Below are 19,611 nucleotides of genomic sequence, written 5' to 3'. Positions count from 1 at the left end.
TACAAATATAAATAATCAATGAAAAACAATAAAAAAAAAACATGTAAAACTCATGAAGTAATTGTACACACAAATATGAACTAACTTACATCCTTTTTCTAAAAACGTTCTTCTATTTTCTCTGACCTTAACTTAACCGAAGGCCAATTCATTATTCTGGGGAACATAATTTCATGTTCACCATCAATTAAGCCCAAACGTTCAACAACCCAAAGCTACAAAACACAAATAACCCAAAATGAAGTCCAAATAATATACATTTTGTAAAGAAAAAAGTCAAATAAAATATAATTCTTACCTACAACACTACAACATTGCCACTAATCCCTATAGAGTCCTTTATGTCCTGCTTCCTTATCATCATTGCCTCATTTGTTAAACTATTAATGACATATGTATGTACAAGTTTTGCTCAATCATATTGGTACAAACTATCAATGTTATATAATACTCTAAAAGGCATCTTACTATACCTTCGAATTCCTCGGAAAGTAAAAAAAAAAATCAAAGTAATATATACAAACGACATACGCAATCCGCACCAGAGTCATTATTTTGTACTAACAATGTTATCTTATTTACAACTTCTTTTGAACTAAATGAATTTGAAGAAAATTGTTGACAAACAACACCAACAACATTATCATCAAAATTTACATGTAATCCCCCAACACCTAGACCTAGACCCATGTAAACATCACTAACTATAAAGGGTATCATTCTTTGCTTCAAAATGAAGCATTCATTGCGGCCAACCCATCGGGTCACCATTTCCTTCAACAATGGAGTGCATAAGTCTATTGGCTTGTTCATATTAACACACCACTTGAATGGAGTTTGCCGAATCCGAATCCGATCAATTTCTCTTAGTATAGAATTAATTTCCACAATGGCTTTGGTGTCACACGACGCCCGCAATTGAAACTGCATATTATTTTCAACAAATACAATCATTAACCTACATTATTGAAACCAACAATTACATTTTCAATACATCAAATTTACTTACTTTGGTACCACCTTTTTCTTTATTCAAATCCATCACTGTAAAACATAGGCACCTAAAATAATCATACCAAAATCAATGAGTGTTACTGAAAAGAAAACAATTGCCTGCAGGGCTGAGGAATGAGAGATGGAAAGGGTAAAAATTGTTACACTGAAACTAATATGATTGCAGAAAAAGGTTATTGGGGCAAGGCGTTTGACCCTAAAATGATGCGTGTGGTGGAGAATGTGCTTGATGATTTGAACGAAAGAGGTTTGAATGTTCAAATGCTTAACATCACACAACTTTCAGAATATAGAAAAGAAGGACATCCATCTATCTACAGGAAGCAGTGGAATTCTCTAACACGAGAACAAATTGCATACATTGGTGCTTGCCTAGTGTTTGATAACGGTTGATTTTACGTGTTTGTGTGTGTATATTTTGTTAACAAATCAACTCCTTCATAGCTTTTACCTTGTTTTATCCTCACGTTTCGTGTGTTTTCTAGTTTTCTTGTGTTTTATTTAGTATATGCTTGCTTTTTCCTCTAATATCTACGTTTGAGTGTGTGAAATAAACAAATAGGAAGCAGTTATAGTGGAGCAAAACAAGCAAGAACTCAAGGGAACATGTTTTTGGACGCCTTTGGAATCGCACAAAAGCCTGAATTTTAGAATGCTGTCAAAGCTGTCTGCGCCCGGGCGCCCATGGGGCCGCTGGGCGCCCCTTTGTGTGTTGCAGCCCAATTTCCACGCCCGGGCGCCCCAAAAGGGCGCCCAACGCCTTATGGTTCGCTGTTGGTGCTTAATTATAGCGCCCGGGCGCCCCTGGGGGCGTTGAGCGCCATTTTTCTGCTGATTTCATGCCTGGGCGCCCCAAAAGGGCGTTGGGCGCCCTTTGCTGCGCTGTTTTGCCCAGAATTTGGCACCCGGACATAAAGTATAGGGACTAAAAACATATTTAACCCTAATTAAAATTATAAAATTATATTCAATTAGACATTCAATTATGCATATAATAGCATATAACATTTTAAAATATATTCCAAATACTAAATTATATTATATTTACATATTATTCAGTTTTAATTAGCAAACTAATATTTTTAATAAATTAATTTTATTATTGATTATATTTTATAGATAAGTAACGAAAATTAAAATAGAAAAATAAATAAAATTAATAAATTTTAATTAATATTAAGTAAAATAATTTATTTTGATATGTTATTATTTAAAATATAGCTTTTTATGTATAATAAAATATAATAATTTTTATGATTTATTTCTTTTAATTTTCTTTTAACTTTAAAAAAAATATTTTCTGTTTCAAATTATTTAAAATATATATTAAATTATTTTAATATATATGTCATATATTATATTAAAAAATATTTCATACATCATTTTCTAAAATATATTAATATATATCTAAAGTTGATTATCTATTCGATTTTTTTCTTTTAAGTGATGCTCAATTATTTTATTAACAAAATGTTGAACTATAAATAATTTTTAATAATCAAATTTTATTCTATAAAAATATTTTATTTTTTTAAAACCTTAATGGAGTCATCCCATAAAACTCTTAGTATGTATTCGATCATAAATGAAATAAGTTTACTTTTCTTCTATTTTTAGAATATTTTACTATTATTTATTACTATAAAGGTATAACTAGTTGTGCTGACAAGGCATGTGCCTCAAATCTATTCAAAGTGAATCTTTATTGAATTTTGATCTTGGTGATATGGTTAGTTTTTATTTGATGTCTTTATAGGTAGTTGGAGGATCTTGTGTGATATAGAGCTCTAAGAGTATTCTTAAGAGAGGAAAGTGTGTTCTATAATAACTAAGGGAAGCTAGTTTTAAATTTAATTCTTATTGATGATTGATGAAACATAAATCGTATGATGATGATTGGTGATGAATTGATTGAGTAAATTTTTTCATAATGATAACTTTACATTTTTGAAGTGATTGGTTAAATTTATGCTTTGTTTGTGATTGAGTTGTTTACACTAATAATATTTGTGAATATGATTGTGACCTGATTAAACTTGTTTGAGATTGTTTGAAAATGAGTGAAAAACTTAGATAAGTTGATTAGGAGTACATTGTTAGTAGAGCTTACCACCATAATTATGCAGACTCGTTGGGTGAGCATATGGCTTACTGACCGAGAGTGCATAATTTACAAGTTAAAGAGCTCCAACACTTTGATTTGTTGGGCAAATAATTTCTTGCTAAGAAATCTTGTTAAAAGGAGTTCCAAGGGATATACTCGCTAAGTGAATTAAAGCTTGGTAGGCAAATCTAGAATGTTGAAAACTCAAGAGCAAGGTGTGTGCTTGCCTCGTTGAGTGAGAGAATCTTGTTTGGTGAATATTTAAGAAATTTAGTTTCATTGCTCTCTTGTTAAGCAAGTCTATATGTTGTTGGGGAAATTTAAAAAAAAGTCACAGAGTATCAGAGTAACCTTCTCACTGAACGAGTATTATGGTCATTAGGTGAGTCTCCTCCCAAGGAACACTTATTAAGTGAGACGTGACTTCATTGAGCGAGAACTTATTGATTTAAAATAGTATAATTAGTTTAAATCTAGTATAATTCGTTATGATTTGATATAAATTTAATGGAGTGAGAAAATAGTGATTCTTCGAGTGGAAATATTACCATGTGTTATATTATTGTGTGTAGCGTATTAACGACATAGGATTGAAATGAGATCGTCCTGGTAATTTGATTCATATACAAGAAAATAACTAGGTATGAGATTTAATGGAGGTTCATATTTGGAGTTTGGCAAGATGTCAAACTCGCGAGATATATAATTCACCTTACTATGCTCTATGGATCTAGAAGCAGTCGAAACATGATATAGTTATAGTTCTTAATAGGCAAGAGTGAAAGAATAATAATATGTGCATGGTCTCATAATGCTAGTAAATACACCAATTATCCATAAATTGAGTTTATGATTCTTGGTATATGAATGAGTGATGATAGTCATTGTATCTGGGTGCATATTATATGATTTATGAGAAGTTGTAAGGTGATTACATTATTACCCTTATAAAATCTTTCTTTTATTTAAAATTTATGAGTTTTAAATTATCTCTGGTTTACTCTGTATTTTTTCTGTAATGTCGTTATCTATCTCCAATAACACTGAACTTCACAAGAGCAGAAATAATATAAAATATATCAAGGATCAGTATTAAAATATGTTAAGGAGATGATAGATAGAGACAGTGCTTTATAGTTATAGATGGCAGTGTGATATACTAGTCTATCCTTTCCTTTATCTTTTGATGATGGTACATAATATTATAAACTCTATATTATAATGGTGCATTCAGTATATTTATGTAATTACTTCTTAATAGTGTTTTGATGTTATAAATTGATCGTTACACTTTCTATTCAAATAGGAATTTTTTTACACTTTTTTTTATTTCCTTTTTTACCCTCCATCAATTTAAACAAGGACAAACTAAAGATCAACGTAATAATATATATTCTTAAGAGAAGAAGATGAGAGTAGTGTACAACGAAAATACGGTGTGTGGAGTTAGATGGTATTTATAGAAAAAATAAATATTTAATTTGGATTTGAAAAAGCAACATTAACATTCTTGAATTTTTAAAGATTGAATTCTAAATATTCTAACTAAAAATATATTTTTTTAATGTAACAATTATGATTACTAATTCGTATTCTCAACTTGCTTTTATCAAGAATGAAACTCAGAATAACATTTTATTTCATCTTTTTTTCTCCACACACTCCTCCAAAATCCTTGCTAAAGAGGAAAAGATACACGATAATTATCTCTTCAATAATCTATATAAAAGGAAAATTATGTTACTTTTTTGTTTGAAAATTAAAAGTAAATTTAAACTTGGTGAGACAGCCATTCACCTTTTTTTTGCGTTGTGTTTCGTCGTTTCATGCTTTTATTCTTTTAGATTCTATGAATGGTTACCCCGAAAATTTTATTACTTCACCAAATCAGAAGCTACAGTGAATATTAAAATTAAGCAACTGATATTTTTCATATAATTCATTAATATATTAAGGTTTAAACTAATCTGATTTGATGGTAAAGTGATAAAAAATTGTTATTATTATTATTGATAAATTTTGTGGGGCCAAACTTTATTTCGATATGTTCCTTGAGAACTTGTTGAGTAATTTATATGAATTTAGTTTTGTTGTTTTGAACTTGATTGATCTTATGTAGTTTGACAACCTATGCTGGACATGGCTATTATGATTGACTTTATGTGTGACCAATGCAAATCACATTTTTGACACGTAAAGATTGGCATTCATTTGTTGTTTGGTGTGACAGAAAGTTGGTTGAAATGAAAATGGTTATCTCATTTTCTTTAAATTATATATTTTCACGAGGGTTGATATGCGATTTATCCTATGTCTGTCCAATGAAATTGGAAGACAATAACTAGATGAGAAAACATGTTGAAGTTACTACTTAAAGTGAGTACAATTTTTCGCTCATGTTGTTCCATTTGTCTCCTGCTTGACCTTGATAGAATAGACGAACTTTCCCCTTGTGGTCATCATTGTTTTGTCACTATAAGCTATACCAATAACGTCTTTGTTGCATATACTTTTTTTATTCATAACCTGAAAAATCGTTGCTTGCAAATGGAAACCTCACTGCCTCTAGCCACTGATAGCTTCTCTTATGGTTGGTTATCAAACTGCAAACCCTTTGCAAATGACCTTCAGGAATCATCTACCTGTAATTCCCCATTAATGGAAGAATGGAAAAGCTTCAATTTTGATATTTCCTTCACTCACTCCCCTGCTGTTCTTGCTCATGCTGATGAACTTTTCTCTAATGGCCTTATCAAACCACTCTTTGTTGTCCCTTCCAAGTTAGACTCCTGCAAAACCACCCTAGACTCCGCACACCAATCCGACCCTGTTTCTTCCTTTTCTTCTAGAACTGTTTCTCCAACAACTCTGCAAATTCATCATGGTTTTCTCACAAGGTGGAAAACCTCCACATGTAGAACCTTGAGAAACCTTTCTAGGTATGTCAACCAACTATGCCAGAGAGTTGCAAGCTCAAGGAAAAATACTAAAGTTGATGATTTTGACAAGGAAGACTGGCTTGTTAATAGCTGGAGAAGTTCACACCTAGCATCTCCAAAATCAAGCTCTATCAGTCCAATTGGTGCTTTGCATGATCATGAGAACTCAATCTATGAAGCAGTTCTCCACTGCAAAAGATCAATAGGTCTGGTCACACTTTTCCCTATTTTTCTTCTTGTTTCAATTTTAGTGTATGATTTGTTTACCTTGCTAATTAACTTCTTTCCAATTTTTTCAGAAAGATAATCCATCCTCAAATAAAGAGAAGATAATTGTAGAGCTTCCAAGGGTGGTAGCTGATAAAGCATGTCTTCTTTGCATCATTTCTCTCTTGTTCACACTCACTGTTATTTTTCTTTGCATAAACAAGAAGAGGTGCCTTGACGTTTATAAATCTAAATTTCAGAAAATGTTGGATTGGATCCTACTGCTTCATGGTTTTGTACAGATATGATAGCACAAACTGTGTGTTGTATTCATATATTTAATAGAGATAACAGTGTTCTTCTTCTTCATTCTTCTTCATTGCTCTCTTTAACCGTTGTAATAAAACTTGGCTGGGAGGTTTTACTTTTACTGCAAGGTCTTTCTGACAACAAAATTTCTTCAGAGGCCTTTAACAAAGAAATTATAGCACATACATACTATAAGAGAAAAATAATATCTAAATTATAAAGAATAAAGATTATTTGTAACATTTAAATTTTTTACATTTATTTAATATTATTTTTATTTATTTTTTATTTTCTTCTTTTTAAGAAAATATAAAATTTTATACTTTTTATAACAATTTTACTTTTGTATTCTTTATTCATGAATATAAAATATATTTTTCAATTAGAAATATTGACAAGAGCATGTGAGAGAAAATATACTTTTACTTCAGTAAGAGCTATGAGAAAAATAACAAGTTATGGCTGGAAATTTTTTTTGATATATAATAGTCTCTTGAACCTTGCGTATATCCCGAATATCTTATCACTCCGATTATACTGCTCATTATGATTATGTTCTATTACAATATCTTATCACCCGAATATTCAGTAGGTTATTTGATTGTCCTTGTTCAGAATTGTCAGTTCTGGATATTTTTCCTTTCTACACATTGCTAACAACAACCACTATGTTACTTTGTCAATTCAAAACTTAGATCTTGTTCTCCAGGTGTGAAATAGCAAGGGAATGCTTTTAATAGAAAGCAAAATCACCATCTTTGCAACCGACAAACCTATAAATTTTACTCAAATCTCTGTTGCTCATGTGTGGAAACTTTCATTTACACTAAATATTTTTTTACTCATAATTACATTGGTTTAATCTTCTCAAAATTAAATAAATAAGTTCAAGTGATTACCGACATGAAGCTATAGTCTGAAATGGATTGGACTGTCAATTTTGACTTGTGAATAAATAGTTAACATTAATTTAATTTAAATTTAAATTTGGGTATTTAAAAAAATGATTGATGTTAAGTTTTCTGGAGTTGTGGCCTAGCCTTATTGAATAAGGAAGAGATGATGTTGGAGAAAAATCCATAGATGATGGAATAATCTTAAATCCTGCAGTTTCATTCTTTGTTTTGTTTGTGATAGTTGTTGGCTCCTAATCTATGATGAATAGGTAGAAAGTGACTTGATTTATCTCTTTGCATCTCTCCAACTCCTTCAAACGTTGGGTACGGTGAGTGAAGACAAATATGTCGCTGCATTCTATGCATATACTTGTGCTCACAGAGACACTGCCCATCCCACTCAAACCTATCCTTTCAAATAATCTTTTTCTTTTCCTCTTTCTCTCATTCAAAAATTCACACCTCATTAAACTGATCTCTTCAAAAATGAAATCTTATTTAATTCAATGCCTAATTACATATTAAATATTCATTAACCTTGATTTATTGTAAAACGTTCTGACAACGCCAGGAGATACGTTTCTCAATATATATGACTTTAACAGACATCCACACACACCAAAAAAAAAAAATACAATAAAAAATCTCAGTGATTCATGCCTTGTTGATCGTCTAGTTTACCTATTAAATGTGTACATGTTGATGGCAATCTAATTAAATTTACAATTGAAGTTTTGGTAATGCCTTACATATTAGTTTTGGAAGAATTAAGATAAATTAACATGACATTAAAACAGGTAGTTTGATGCATTGATCCCGTCATTTTGTAGCTATAGAAAGAAGATAAAACAAGCTTTTGGAGCTAAATCCACTAAGCAATTTTATTTCACTTCGTGTATATAGAAAAGGACTGGGAACTAAGTTGTTTCTCTCAACCAGTATTGAATTAAGGAACTTTTGAAAATATGAAATTTGATGGGCTTAGATAATTTAATCCATTGAGTAAATTGGTTCGAAAATTACTTTTCCTAATTCTAGAATTTGGCCATATAAATAGAATGAAAAGGTAAATAATATAGTTTTCTTAAGGAGGATAAGTGTCATAGAAAACATTTGTCATGATGGGGAGGACTTCTTTTATATGTACATATCTTTTTTTTATTCAGCTTCGGTTACCTTTTAATGAATTTACCATAAATGTTTTGTGTCTTATTAGTGTTGTGCCAACACAACTTTATCAAAATAGTTGGAGATGATTGTAGATGTTTAGGTTGATGTGTTTGTACTTATCACCTTCACCTAAGTGTTTTCTCTATTTTTACTTGACTTGACCTAAGACACTCGTCCCGTGATTATACTTCATGAGTGAACCAGGTACATGCTTACTTAGCACATAGTCTCAGTTGTTGAAAAATTTTAAGAAAGAAATTTTTCAAGATGGTGGTGAATCTGGCTCGCTTATCACATTTATATGGTAAGAATAATAGGCTGAAGTTTCCTTTCTATTACATCTGATGACCTTTTTAGATATAAGTATTGACCAAAGCATATCTTGTTTGATGAGATAAGAGGGTTGTGGGAATCCTAGAGCTACTCCCATGTAAACCTCGTAATAAAAACATTCTTAGGGTTTACTTGTGACCTCATTTGATTACTAATTTGCTTGGTAACTTTACAATTTCTTGTAACTTGGATATTTTTGAGCTAATTTGAAGATTTTCTATCCCTTGCAAGTTACATGGCCAAACACAAAGTTGCAAGTAGAACTAAGAACTTGTTCCACAATTTAAGGAACAAGATGGAGGAAGAAGCTAAGAAGAAGGGGGCAACCAATGCCGTACCCAACCTAACAGGTCTTGTGGTAGACACACATCGACCCCGAAACATTGCAAAGAAAAGTCACACCTCCCAAGGTGTCGAGTGTTGCTAAAGACAAGAAAAGGGTAAGGTTTGAGTATAACCTCTCTACTAGCAATTCTAGGAGCAATGCTACTAATCTCGATGGGTTGGATAATCACACCCTCATTATGCACAAGGGTGTTCGAGTAACCTTGACGAATAATGAGGAGAAAACGGTGGTAAAGGAGGTTGAGTTGTCTACCTTTATATATGCCTTTCTGGAATTTCATAGTCGTACACTTATGTACAAGTATAGAATTTCTAGCCTGTTGAGGAAGGAATTATCCGACGAAAGCAACACTAAGGCAATCAATGAGTTGGTTGAGTTGAAAAAGAGGTATGAGGCTAACCAAAAGTTGTGGGCCTAGAAGAGAAAGACTATTAAGGGGGGAGGGGGAGGGGATGAAAGTGAGAGTAGGATGAAGACTTAAAAGACGAGGTGTCTTAATTATGACAAGAAACTAAAGAAGTAGGTGAAGGACTTGAAGAAGGGAAACGAGGACTTAAAGGGAGCAGTTACTTAGGAAAAGAAGGCCTGTGTAAGAACTGAGGCCGAGTTGGTTAACCTTAAACAATTTATACTATTCGTAGAGACTTTCATCTATGTTACTAAACATTAAAAACCATTAGGGAGGTAACATGATGGCACCAACTAGTGGCAAACTGTGTCATGAAAGAAAAGGGTTAAAGTATCAAAGTAATCAATGAAGTAAAGGGTAAGCGGGTCACTTCAAGGCTGGTCTTTTCAATGTTGTAGGGACTTTTCAAGGTTGTAGGGAAAGCCTTGCACATAACAACATCATCAATCAAATAAAGACTTACTTGAGTGACATATATGACATGTTCATTTGAATTAGTGTTATCGTTGTACCGATCCACTATAAAAGCCTTCCATTGCTTAGTTAGCGGGGTATCCACGATATAATCAACAAAGGGATGTTGGTGATTTTCTCCTACTATCGAGGAGTTGTTCATTGCTCCTCCAATTTTGGGAGTAGTGTGTTAACCGCTCTCCCCTATAACATCATTAACAACTCTAAGGTCAGATACATATCTCTAGTTTAACCCTACATTGTGAGGGATTTCCTTCTCATTCCTATTGTTGGTTACTCCTTCAGTTTTGATTATCCTCTTTAGCCTAACATTTTCTTGCCTTAAGGCATCCATTTCTTCTACACTCGTCTTCTTGAACTCTACAAACTTTCACTACATTTGAGTATACGCTTCCAGGATCGCGACTATGCCAGTCGAGGAAGGTCTTGCATTTGCTTTCTTTACTTCAACCAACTAAATTTTTTTTATATTTTGTATTAGAATTAATGTAGAGGTTAGAATAAGACATTTTTTACTAGCACAAGAAAGAATGTATTTCAATAAGATGTTTGTTAACTTTGATTAACTTTTCAATGGAATAAGTTTGAAATAAAGTTTAAATATGTTTTTTTGTTTTAATTTTTGTAAAAAAAAAAAAGACAAATTATATCTTTAACGTTGTTGGTAGAGTAAAAAAAATCAAATTACAATAGTATTAAAGTAATAGAGAGTTCAATTCAATGATTAGTATTAGAGTAATAGACCATTTAATTCAATGCTTAGACCGTTTATATTATTACTCCAATATTGGACTCTGTACATGCAATTCTCTTTTATAACACGTACATAATACTAATAATTCAAACTTGATTATAAACATTATCATGAAGTCATTTTTTATTGTCCCCTTTTCTCCCCTTTGATGAAAATGTTTTTTTTTTTTTTTTGAGATTAAGTGATTTCTAGTTTTTCCAAATATATTATTATTACCATTCCTAATTACAAAAAAAAGTTGTTACAAAAATTACAAGACTCTCTTAAGAGAGAATATGAGCTATGAACACTCTTACGGAGAGAATAAACTTAAAAAAGTGAAGGCCTTTTAAATAAATCTTTCTATAGTCTATTAGACTATCTATTTAAACCTAACACTTAAAAGATTTTCCGACAGAATAAAATATAAACTGATAATTTGTCTTATGTACCTTAAACTGATATAAGCCCAATAAAATATAAACAGAATAAAATATTAACATAATATAATATAAACAGACTTACCTAAAAATTCAGTTAGTTGTTAAATATCTTTAAATAGATATTCTTGATTATCCTTTGATTATTTTATCATCTGCTTATCAATATCTTTAATAAGATATTCTTGATTATTTTATATTTTTAATAAGATATATCGCAACCGCTCGGCCCTGATATCATATTGTACACATATTCTTCTCCTCGCCTCTCCTTCTTCTATATTTATCTTTTTCATTTCCTCTAATCTCTTTAATCTATTATAGTTATTTATTTATTTATTTTTATTTATGTTATTTGAACATTGATATTGTACGTCTTTTTTAAGTTACTGTCATTATCGTCTACCAAGATAATGCAAATTAAACTAATTAATATTAAAAATAGAATTTATTAGCATGGACTAAGCTGACGATTAATTAAAATTTCAAAATTAAAACGTCTAACCAAACCTATCTAATCTATTTTAATTAAAAATTTAATTTAAATTTAGTGACAAATTAAGGTCGGCAAAATGGTAAAAGAACTACTTAATAATATGTATAATTCATATTTCCACTTGGTATAGAGAATCTACATTTCAAAAGTACGGAAAACGAGCACACTGTAGCAGTTGTATTCATTCACGTGAAGTCCACGTGCATTGTTCTGCGAATAATTCTGTTCTACAAGCATGGACACCTCGGCTCGTGTAAGGTCACATTTGGATAGAACAATCAAGTTGGGACCCAATCCCTCCTTTGATTTTTTAAATTATATAATTTAATTTAATTTTTTAACAGTGTATTTATAATAATTTTTAAAATACAAATTTAAAACTTATGTACTATATCTTGGTTCCGTGGCTGACTAATTCTTGCAAGTCATGTCATTATAGTCTTGTCAAGTTGCGACAAACAACGGTTAGATGCTTATATGGCTTACACAATTAAACTACTCTAATACGACAAGCAGGTGTAAAAGAATGTTCCGGATTATAAGCTCCGTGATTGTCCTAGAATTTTCATAACAATTTCTGTTTATATATTTTCATGCTCTTGTCGGCTCTATGGTTTCATTTTGGGTCATGTGTTTCGGCTTTTGTTGCTCTTTCATATGTCCACATCTTCTCTCTTTCCTCCTCTATTTTTTTTTCACAGTAAGAAAATCAGGTAAGTGAATGAATGATAAAACGAATTGATATCTGAAGTAAGAAAAATAATCTAATTCATGTTTTATAGTACATATAAGGTTTAGAATAACAAATGGGGCCATTAGATATCACACTCTAATAAAAACAACATAATTTACTGTTGGAAATATTTATTCTAAATTCATTGTTGGTTTCTTTCAATAAACATTACTTTTCTATACTTATTTTAAGTTTTCATCTTATATATATATATATATATGATAATGATATTTAGACAACATTTTTTATAATATTTGAACATCGTTTACGTGTCATTTTATGATTGGTCCATAGTGGTATTTATGATTATTATTATTGATTGTGAAGTAATTTTTTGGACCAATCACATAATGACACGTAGACGATATTCAAATGTTGTCAAAAAAATGTTGTCTAAGTATCATTATCCATATATATATATATATATATATATATATATATATATATATATATATTTAATAATCAATTTTTTATGCATCCTTATTTAATAAAAAAGTAATTCCTCATGACAAATTATTTGTAAAAATATTTCGTAATTCATTACAAATTTTTTTGAGAATTTTTATGATCAAGTATGATAATAACACATATATAAATGCTACCACGTAGAAAAATATCTTTCTATGACGACCTATTATGATGGATAAAACTTATTCATCATAATAGGTTGGCCGGTGGTGGAATTGTAATACAAGTAAGATATAATATAATATAGTATTGTACATCAGTCATAATATGAAACGTGGTGGCAAACTTGTAAATAAGTTTAAGACATATTATGACGTAGTTTTGTATATCAGTTATAATATGAAACGCGGTGACAAACTTGTAAATAAGTTCAAAACCTATTATTACGTAGATATGGACACTTTTCATAAGGTGTAAAGTTTTACACTAGTAAAAAATAGAGTTTTTACCACACACATTATGCATCGGTTTACCAGAAACCGCAACATAATATTGCACGGCGACATTTTTGAAAATAAAGCGAACGTATGGGCCACGATTCAGAGGGGAACCGCAGCCTATTCCCCATGCAAATTCCAGACATAGTGGTGAACTGAGGCCTATTCACATCTATTACCACAGTTAAGTTGTGAACCGCGGTAGATTCCCCTGTAGGTTAAAAAAATAAAACACAACGTGAACAATATCGTCTCCTTCGTGCAAATAGTTTCAGAGTTTCGTTGCTTCCATATCTCCGTTGTTGGCATCGTGAAACAGTGTCGTCCCCTATATTACACCGTTTAAACTCATTTCTGTTCAGTGTCGTTGCCATTTTATTTGTTGGGGAAGAGTTTTAACCGATCAAAATCGTTGGAAACGTCTTTATATTGGGTTTGTCCAATTCTTCCCTTTAGTCGTAAATTGCGTTTGATGTTTGTCTTTATTTCTTAAACTAATATTTGTTTGTAAATTTTTGCAAGTTTGAATTTTTTAGAGTTGATTTTTCTAGCGTTTTGATCGTGGGTTGTTCATCGTTTTTGGCTTTTCACACTACCAGGTTCTTATATTAATGTTTAAATTTTACTTTAATTAGATTGTATAATTTTGTATGATAATTTTGTATGATTGAATATGTGATTGAATGATCATATAATTTTGTATCTTTGAATAAATTTATATGATTGTATAATTTTGTATGATTGTATGATCATTTTAAAGTTTAATTTTTTTTATAATGTTATTTTTATGTTGAAAATATGTTATTATTTCAATGGTTTTGATTAAATGATTGTATGATTGAATTGAATTATCCTAAATTTGTCGTTAGATTATGAATATTTTTTTTTGTATTGTAATTTTGTAGAATTTATAAGTCAGAATATTTACATATGGATCGAAATTGGATTACTTTACCACGCATTAGTGCTGAGTATGAGAGAGAGGTAGAGGAATTTATACAACTTATGCAACGTAATGAAGGGAGAAGTGATGATGAAGTGAAGTTTAGATGTCCTTGTGTGAACTATTTGAACGCGAGAAAGTTGAATGCAACCCAAATTAGAGAACATCTCATCTGTGATGGTTTCCTAAGATGCTATACAACATGGATATGGCACGGCGAAGAAATGCACTTTCCGACTGACTCCCAAACTGAAAATGTCATTGATTCCACCATGGAAGAAGATTGAATGGATGAAGACAAATTAGAGAACACGATTCACGATGTTTGCACAGAAAATTTTGCCAAAGCTCATGTGTATGAGACAATGTCGACTGATGCGAAAACACCTTTGTATGTCGGTTCAACTAAGTTCACATGTTTGTTAGTGGTGTTAAGGCTCATGAATTTGGAGGCGACCAATGGATGGACTGATAAGAGTTTCATAGAATTGTTGACGTTGTTGAATGAAATGTTGCCAAATAGAAGTACACTACCCACTCGTAATTATGATGCGAAGAAAATTCTTTGTCCAATGGGTATGGAGTATAAAAGGATACATGCTTGTCCCAATGACTGCATTTTATATAGGATAAAGTTTGAATTTTTGACAAAGTGTCCAAAATGTGGGTTATCACGATACAAGTCAAAAAAATTAGTGAAGATAATGGTCAGATAGAAAAAAAATGGATCTGCTTTGAAAGTAGTTTGGTACCTTCCAATAGTGCCTAGATTTAAGCATTTGTTTGCAAATCCCAAAGATGCTAGAAAACTTAGATGGCATGCAGATGAGAGAAAAATTTGCTTCGTCATCCAACTGATTCAAAGCAATGGAAAAATATTGATCAACAATTCCCCCAATTTGGTAAAGAGTATAGAAATCTTAGGCTTGGTTTAGCCACTGATGGAATGAACCCATTTGGTAATATGTACCAATCACAGTTGTTGGCCAGTTATATTGATAANTTACAACTTATCTCCTGCATTGTGCATGAAGAGGAAGTANATGATGTTGTCTATGATGATATCTGGTCCAAAGCAGCCTGAAAATGGCATAAATGTTTATCTAAGCCCACTGATTGCAAACTTGAAGTTTTTGTGGGTTGATGGGGTTGAANTATTTGATGCATTCGCTTCTGAAACTTTTGTGATGCGTGCAATGTTATTTTGCACCATTAATGACTTTCCAACTTATGGTAATTTATCAGGATACAATGTCAAGGGTCATAAAGCATGTCCTATCTGTGAAGAAAACACTGCAGCTCATCAATTGAAACATGGAAGAAAGACGGTGTATTTACGTCATTGGAGATTTCTAAAACGTAATCATCCATATCGAAGGTTAAGAAAAGCATTCAATGGATATTAAGAGAGGGACGAAGCACCAAATCCACTTACTAGCCTTCAAATTCTTGAAAAAGTTAATAAAATACATTATGTATTTGGGAAAACATCCAAGAAGTCATCTGTAACGACCTCTTAGAAGAAGAAATCAATATTCTTTGGTCTTCCATACTGGTCAAAGTTAGATGTTAGACATTGCATAAATGTGATGCATCTAGAGAAGAATGTGTGTGATAGGTTGAGTGGTACACTACTCAACATTCAGGGAAAGACAAAAGATGGAGTGAATGCTCGTTCGGATTTGGTTGACATGAATATTTGAGAAGAGTTGGCACCCAGGGAGATTGGTAAACGTACTTATTTGCCCCCTGCATGTTACACAATGTCTAGACAAGAGAAGATAAGTTTTTACCTTTGTTTAAAGAGTATCAAAGTACCACAAGGATACTCTTCAAAAATGAAGAGTTTAGTGTCAATGCAGGACTTAAAGCTTGTTGGCATGAAGTCTCATGATTTCCATGTCTTAATGCAACAATTGTTACTGGTGGCTATTCGTGGACCTGTATAGTTAAGATGGATGTATCCTATTAAGCATTATATGAAGATTTTGAAAGGGTACGTTAAAAATCCATATCGTCTTGAAGGTTCAATGATTGAAAGGTATATTGTTGAAGACAGTATCGAGTTTTTTTCAGATTACATGACATCAACGAATCCAATAGGAGTTCCTCGCACATCATGGTTGAATAAATGTTCTACAAGTAAAAGCATCTGAGGTATGAATGTGGTGACAAAAGATCGCGAAGAATTGTTGCAAGCACATCTTTATATATTGAACAACACAGATGAGGTGATTCCTTTTTTGGAAGCACACAAAGCCATTTTTAAGAAGAAATCCAAGACAATCAAAGAAATGGCAATTGATGGAGCATAACAAAACATTTATGTCTCGGTTCAAATCTGAAATTGACAAAGAGCCACATTCTTCTNAAACTTTATTGTGGCTTGCAAATGGTTTAAAGTTTGATGTCGTATGTTGTATAGGTTATGAAGTCAATAATTGCACATTCTATACGAAGACTTTGGATGATAAAAGCACAGTACAAAATAGTGGAGTCAGTTTAGAAGCTGAGTCGCTTCAATTTTCCACATCAAAAGATCAATCTACTGTACTTGGATCAATGAGATATGATGGTATAATAGAAGAGTTATGGGAGGTTGATTACACCAAGTTTTTTGTTCCATTGTTCAAATGTAAGTGGTTTGACAATAAGAGTGGTGTGAAATTGGATGAATCGGGTATGACACTAGTTGATTTTTGAAAGGTGGGTTATCGAGACGAACCGTTTATCATGATACAACAAGCATCTCAGGTTTTTTATGTTAAAGATCCTGCGTCTGACCATTGGTATGTCGCTCTTCAAGGCAAAAAACAAATTGAAGTTAACGAAGACAATCTGATTAATATTCATATTGCTAACAACCATTCATTTCAAACTACGACAAATTTGGATGTCCAATCTCTACATGCAATTCGGTCAGATCATGATGAGGGAATATACATATGATGAATCCATATCTTTATGTATGAATTTCAAATTTCTGTATAAGTTTTTTATTAATATTACATAAGTTTTTTATTAATATTTCCTATGATTACTATTACATGTTTTGTTAAATTATATGATATTACATAAGTCTTTTATTAATATTACATGATGTTATTTATTTTGACATATATATGGCTGACCATCCACATTCTTTAGGGGATGAGGCTCCCCCTTCCAGATCCACTAGAGGACCCACCAGGATGAAACAACTTTTGATCAGAAAAAATAGTGGTGAAAGAACACCAGTGAATGTTAACGTGATCACAGGTGTGGCAACTGGCCCCAATGTAGATGACTTCCGATCATGCCTTGGAGTAGTGGCATGTGACAAGATTAATATTCTTACTCCATCTTTTGACCATGTGTCCAAGGTTGATCGGAACATTATATGGAACGATATATTGGTAAGTTAGTTAATATCATTTGAATTATAGTTTGTTTATATTGATAATTTTGTACTAATACAACTTTATTGATACAAATGTCGCAACACTTAGAAATAAGTGTTTATCAACTGTTGCTGAAAACTTCTGAAATTTTAAAAGTAAGTTGACCTCGATATATATTTATGGAAGCAAAAAAAAAAGTCTCCATGTAATACATATAAGGCCATTGATGAGGAGACTTGGCGACTCTTTGTACAGAGTCAGACAACAGAGGACTGACAGGTTGGTATAGTTGATATTATTCAATTCCTCATGAACAAATATATATATATATATATATATATATATATATATATATATACACATACACACATACATATGAACTAATTAATTAAACATATGTGACAGGCAAAAAGAAGCAAAGCACAAGAAACAAGTGCTCAAAATAAAAACCCCCACCTATTATCTCGCGGTGGGTATATGAAGCTTGAGGAGAAAATCCTCAAGCAAAAGGCAGAAGCTAGACCACCATCTGAGGGTGGTAGCCCCCAGCCTCCTTCTCCACCTTCTCGGCATGAGAAATGGAAGTTGGCTCGTATAAAAGCATCGGGCATATACTCTTCTGACACTGCATGGGAAATATCTTAAAGAACTGTAAGTTATCACTATTCCTAAAATAATAATAATTTCATTATACATACTACATTGAACTTTTTAAAGAATAATGGTGTTTTATAATGTTATAGGACTCCTTGGTTGAGTAGAGCTCCGAGGGTCAATTCACTCTAGAGGGTTGCCAAGATATTCTTATCGCTGTAATTGGACAACCTGAGCACCCTGGACTTGTACGTGCTACTGGAACAAGAGTAGGCATTCGAGATTATTTTGGGAGCTCTTCTCATCAGATTTCATATGCATACAGCGAAGCATAACAACAAAGGCTGACACAAGAGATCATAAAAAAGCTTTGAGTGGACCTTAGGGAGGAGCTTAGGACAGAGCTTAGGACAGAGCTCAGGGATGAATTGTATAATGAGGTATGCGCCATGTTCCAGCAGCAGTTTGAGAGCTATGGCATGCGCCTGATGCCATCTCCTGTACAAGAATAGGAACATGTTGTGCCTCCCACAGGTAAAATTAATAAACATTTATATGCAATTATTTCCATCTTTTGTATAATCTAACATTTACTCTGACAGGGAGAAGCACGAAAGGAAGTTGTTCAACACCAACCGTCCCAGGGATGACATGGACGATGTTAGTCCATGTCTGCTATACATTTTAGACGGTACCGAGACGGTGCTGGTAGATTGTGGAACAGTGTTTAAGGCAGCAACTGTTGTTCATGGTATGAAGCTATCAGAGGATGAGGTAAAGGTCTCAGTAGACGACATTATCATACCTGATGCCTCAGTTCCTCTGCCCACAGATGAGATTTTCACTGTGGCACATGCATTCTAGACTTTTATCGCTTGGCCTAAACAATTTGTTGGTTCAGTTTCTGACCCCCTGGTATGGAATTCTACTTTACACTTCTCAATTTTAAATTTTACATGTTATTGATGTCAAAACTTATCTTATTTTTCCATGTAACAACAGACGCAGACATAGGAGAAGATTCCTCTATCTGAGGACGATCCTCTTAGTTCATTGCAGCTACTTGCTGTCACCATTGCAGATAAGCCTTTGGAGGTTGAATATGATGCTAATGTATTTGGGAGAGGCTCTAAGGTCCCATTATACCCACATAGCCAAGATGTCAGAGATCTTGCATCGGGAACAG

The 19,611-nt window shown here is 32.3% G+C and overlaps 1 protein-coding gene across 1 annotated transcript; it reads left to right on the top strand.

Annotated features, from left to right (window-relative positions):
- Positions 1-5,528: 5,528 nt before the first annotated feature.
- LOC106767962 (probable membrane-associated kinase regulator 6) lies at positions 5,529-6,677 on the top strand. The gene is made up of 2 exons (XM_014652930.2): positions 5,529-6,263; positions 6,357-6,677. The coding sequence occupies exons 1-2, from the start codon at positions 5,666-5,668 to the stop codon at positions 6,362-6,364; spliced, it is 606 nt and encodes a 201-aa protein (XP_014508416.1). The 5' UTR covers positions 5,529-5,665; the 3' UTR covers positions 6,365-6,677.
- The last annotated feature ends 12,934 nt before the right edge of the window (positions 6,678-19,611 follow it).

This window comes from Vigna radiata, chromosome 7 (genome assembly GCF_000741045.1).
Source record: "Vigna radiata var. radiata cultivar VC1973A chromosome 7, Vradiata_ver6, whole genome shotgun sequence".
In the NCBI taxonomy this organism is placed as follows: Eukaryota; Viridiplantae; Streptophyta; class Magnoliopsida; order Fabales; family Fabaceae; genus Vigna; species Vigna radiata.
This window is presented reverse-complemented; position numbering and strand designations above follow the sequence as displayed.

Bases quoted from the DNA above. Each gene is read 5' to 3' on its own strand.
- LOC106767962 (XM_014652930.2), top strand. From the start codon at position 5,666: ATGGAAACCTCACTGCCTCTAGCCACTGATAGCTTCTCTTATGGTTGG.